Below are 4,143 nucleotides of genomic sequence, written 5' to 3' on the forward strand. Positions count from 1 at the left end.
ATGATAATTTATTTTTAAAAAATAAATTATGGTTCAGAGAGGTATAGTGTGGCTCAAAGCTGCTCAGCTTCCCCTAGATCAAGGGCTCTCAGACTTCAGAGTGATTATGAATCACTCAATGTGCTCAGTACATATGTAAATTATAAAGTATTCTGGCTCAGTGTGGTTGAGGTGAGGGGACTCAATAATCTATCGTCACCCTCAGGGATGGTCTGAGTCCCTTCCTAAGTTTCAATTGATGACATACAGACAACAGGATGGGACTATAAAGTGTTGCTCAGTGAACATGCCAAACTAATCCTAAAGGATTTCTACTCAGCAAAACTTCATAAGTGTTGTACTTAAACTTGCAAGACATATGATTGAAATGAATTTTTCAAGAGATGGGCTTCTTAGGTTTCTAATAAATGAGAGGATACCATCACTGGGCTTACCCCTCTGGGACGTTCAGAGTAAGTGTAATACACAGCACGTTTATGAAAACCACATTTACAGGAGACATATAAACTCATAAAGTAGCTGAACAATAACACAAAGTGGCATATGGTAGATGCCAAATGGGTGACAGAGGCAGTACTCATAATGAAAGTAGCTACCACTTACTGAATAACTATTATGTGGCAGATGTTTTATATAAATTGCCTCATTCTATCACTACAATCAAAGTAAGGTTATAATTAATATTTCTATTTTACAGATAAGGAAAAGGAAGCTCAAGGAGTTATGAAATTTTCCCAAGGACTCACCAATATTAAAAGCCAAACTGGGATTCCAACCACAGCTCTGTGTGACCCCAAATGCAATTCTATTTCTAGAATACCTTATTGCCTCTCCTACACCATCCTACCTCCTCTGTATTCTTGGAGGTCAGTGAAGGAAAACATGCAGCAACAGAGCAAGATTTGTGAGGAGATTTTTACATGAGCTGTTTTTATAAAGACTGCTGAGAGTTTGATAAGCCGAGAAGGGGCAGGAAGAGAAATCAAACCAGGAAAAGAGATTGATCAGGGAGCAGTAACAGGAAACAAGGGGGTGTTGAAGTTTGATAAGAAATGATTTGTTTGGGGAAGAAGTGTGGGGTGAAGTGCACAAGCTAAGAACGTTATAGAGGACCTTAACAACCCTCTCAGGGACATTGGTCTAAGGACAGTGCGGTCTCACAGAAGTTTTCAGGAGAGGGAGAGAAATGATAACCCTAGAGTTTTCATAAAATGTGTAAGACCCCAGTGTACTGAATGGTTTGTAGGCTAAGGAAGGAAGGATTTTGTGAAGGACTCTAATAAGCCTCACTGAAGTTCCAAAGGAATAGTAAAACGAGCAAATTTGTGGATGGGGGCGGGGCAGAGGGGTTCTTTATGGAACCTGAAAACATAAAGCAGTGATGTCTTGACAGTTCCAAATTGTAGAGTTCTAAGGGATTTGGAATTTTCTCCAGGCAGTGGAAAGCCATTATGAAGATCAGTCTAGGAGAGACAGGAAAGAGGAAGACCTCTTGGAAAACAATAAATTTTTGATTTGAGGTGTTGAAAAGAAAGTATAAATAATAGGAACCAAGAATCTATAGGAGATCAGGAAACACAGGGTGACTGGAATGTTGGCATTCTAAGGAAATTCAGAATGATGAGAAGGTGGTAACGCCTGGAAGAATGTGAGTTGGTCATCTATTTACCCCTACGTAAAATCTGGACTTGGAGGTTATAGTGTAAAGGAAACAATACCGAGTAGGATGCATTTTGCTTTCAAAAAACCCCTGGTGACAATAATAATAGCTTATGTTTATGCACTTTGTTTTTTATTTATATGTTTTATTATTTTATTCAAAAGACTCTTAAATAAATTACCTAATTGAAATCTCACTTATCCATGAAGAAGTTAGGGTAGAAATTATCACCCACATTTTCTATGTCAGGAAAGCAAGGCAGAGAGAGGTTCAGTCATTTACTTGAGGCCACTCAGAGTATAAGTGGCCAAGGCAGAACTGGTCCCGTGGTTGTGTTTCAAGTCCGAGATCAGTCTCCTACAGCAAAGACAGCGAATCCTAGGCAGGAGAAAGCTGGGCTGGATGGGGACGAGCACATGGATTTCTGTAGCAATGTGTCATTCCTTCAGTTAGTCCATAAAGCAGAAGACAATTCAATACAAGTAGGTAATGACTTTGCACTTTGTCATTAGGCTTAAATTACAGAGGTACTTCTCATCAGTTTCTAGGAGAGTGAGAGAGCAAGAGGAAGGAAAGTTGGCTAAAGGTGAGGGTTTTTTCTCTCTTTCTTGAAGTGCATGTTATCTGTGTCTAAATGTGGAATGGGAGGCCAGTGGATTCTGCGCCGCAGAGGGAGAGGTGATCTCGGCGCTGCACGCAGCGACCCTGGGCCGCGAGTTTGGGCATCTGATGCGGGTGTGGCCTGTGATCACCTACAGCTTGTCGCCCTTGGAGCAGCGCGCCTTCCCGCACTACTTCAGCGAGGGCATGCCCAACATGCTGCACCGCACTCGGGCGTGCATCTTTCGCGTCGTGCCGCCATTTGTAGTGTTTTATTTTGTCTACACATGGGGAACACAGGAGTTTGAGAAATCCAAGGGGAAGAATCCAGCTGCCTATGAAAATGACAAATGAGCAATTCATCTGGATAATGGTCCCTTGTCTCTGAAAGACTCTTCTCTGGGAGAGGGGTCTACATTGTAGTGTCTCGAAGACACAATAAACTTATTAGAGGCTGCAAAAAAAAAAAAAAAATTGTGGGACGCTTTGCATGAATCATTGACCCCTTAATTACTGAGTTCTAAAGCTATTCATCTGCCTGATCAGAAGAAGCCCACTCCAAATGAGGGCTCTTGGAGTCAACAACTCTCAGATACTGATCACGACCCAAAGCAGGCATGGGGGTTATTTAAAGTTTCTCACACTCCAACTGGGCAGGGAGGTGATGAACCTTAAGACTGCCTATGTCTCTGCTGACATCCAACACTGCCTCTTGGAAGGAAACAAACAAATAAAAACAATGAAATTCTGGAGACCTGGATATACCAGTCTATAAATTGCATATACCTTGAGCAAGTCATTTAACCACTTTGTGCCTCAGTTTCTTGTCTGTCAACTGACAATAAAAGGCATTAATTTCTAACTCTGTTTACTGATTTAGTGCATGAATTGAAGACCTTACTATATGCCAAGGGTCGAGTTTAGTGCTAAAGATCCGCATGGGATAACACAGGTTCTAGCCCAAATGAATCTTGGGGATTACCCAGAGAAATTAATAGTAAGCAAATAATTACAAAAATTAAGACCTCAGTGTTTTAGTGAGGCTTTCTAGAATGAAGGGATTTCTAAACTTAAGACACAATATAAAAGCAATCAATTTTAAGGTCAGGGGAAGAGAGCTAAGTCTTATTGAGAACTTACTATCTATTAGGTATTACGGTTAGATCTTTATATGCATTTTCTAATTTAATCTTCCCCTCAAACCACACATTATCTGTTATTATATGTGTTTTCCCATAAAGGAACAAAGGTCAGGGAAGTTCATTCAATTGCCAAAATTCATCATATTGTGGTGCCTAAGAACCCAAATTCTGGAGTTAGGTTACGTGAGTTCAAATCCCAGCTCTGCCTCTTATTATCTGTGAACTTGGGAAGTTACTTAACTTTCCCTTTATCTTAGTTATCTCATCCATAAGATGAGAATAATAATATTACCCAGATCATAGGGTTGTTGTGAGAATTAAATGAGTTCATTGTGCCTGACCAAAAGGAAGTGTTACAGAAACATTAACTAATATATTATTCTTAATATTAGTTGGTTTGATAGTTAATTTCATGTGTCAACTTGGCCAGGTCATGGTGCCCATTCGTTTGGTCTAACGTCAGTCTAGATGTTGCTGTGGAGGTATTAACATCCACATAAGTAGGCTTTCAATGAAGCAGTTTACTCTCCATAATGTGTCTGGGCCTTATCCAATCAGTTGAAGGCTAAGGCAAAGACGGAGGTTCCCTAAAGGAGAAGGGTTTCAGCCACAAGACTGCAACATAGAAACCCTGCTTGATGTTAATCCCAAACTCCCAATTTATCCCTCTCCCCCACATTTCCCCTTTGGTAACTATAAGTTTGGGACTGACATATACACACTATTATATTTAAAACAGAT

General features: G+C 40.3%; 1 protein-coding gene across 1 annotated transcript; it reads left to right on the forward strand.

Annotated features, from left to right (window-relative positions):
* Nucleotides 1-2,149: 2,149 nt before the first annotated feature.
* Nucleotides 2,150-2,614, forward strand: LOC118882912 (cytochrome b-c1 complex subunit 8-like). Its single transcript, XM_036829289.1, has 2 exons — nucleotides 2,150-2,187; nucleotides 2,275-2,614. Exons 1-2 carry the CDS (start codon nucleotides 2,150-2,152, stop codon nucleotides 2,612-2,614), a joined length of 378 nt encoding a protein of 125 aa, XP_036685184.1.
* Nucleotides 2,615-4,143: the final 1,529 nt, after the last annotated feature.

Source organism: Balaenoptera musculus, chromosome 16 (genome assembly GCF_009873245.2).
Source record: "Balaenoptera musculus isolate JJ_BM4_2016_0621 chromosome 16, mBalMus1.pri.v3, whole genome shotgun sequence".
In the NCBI taxonomy this organism is placed as follows: domain Eukaryota; kingdom Metazoa; phylum Chordata; class Mammalia; order Artiodactyla; family Balaenopteridae; genus Balaenoptera; species Balaenoptera musculus.

What these genes read in the sequence shown, in the direction of transcription:
- LOC118882912 (XM_036829289.1), top strand. Translation starts at nt 2,150, where the DNA reads ATGACTTTGCACTTTGTCATTAGGCTTAAATTACAGAG. An exon ending in ATTAGGCTTAAATTACAGAG is followed by an intron (nt 2,188 to 2,274) that starts GTACTTCTCATC and finishes TCTTTCTTGAAG; the next exon opens with TGCATGTTATCTGTGTCTAA.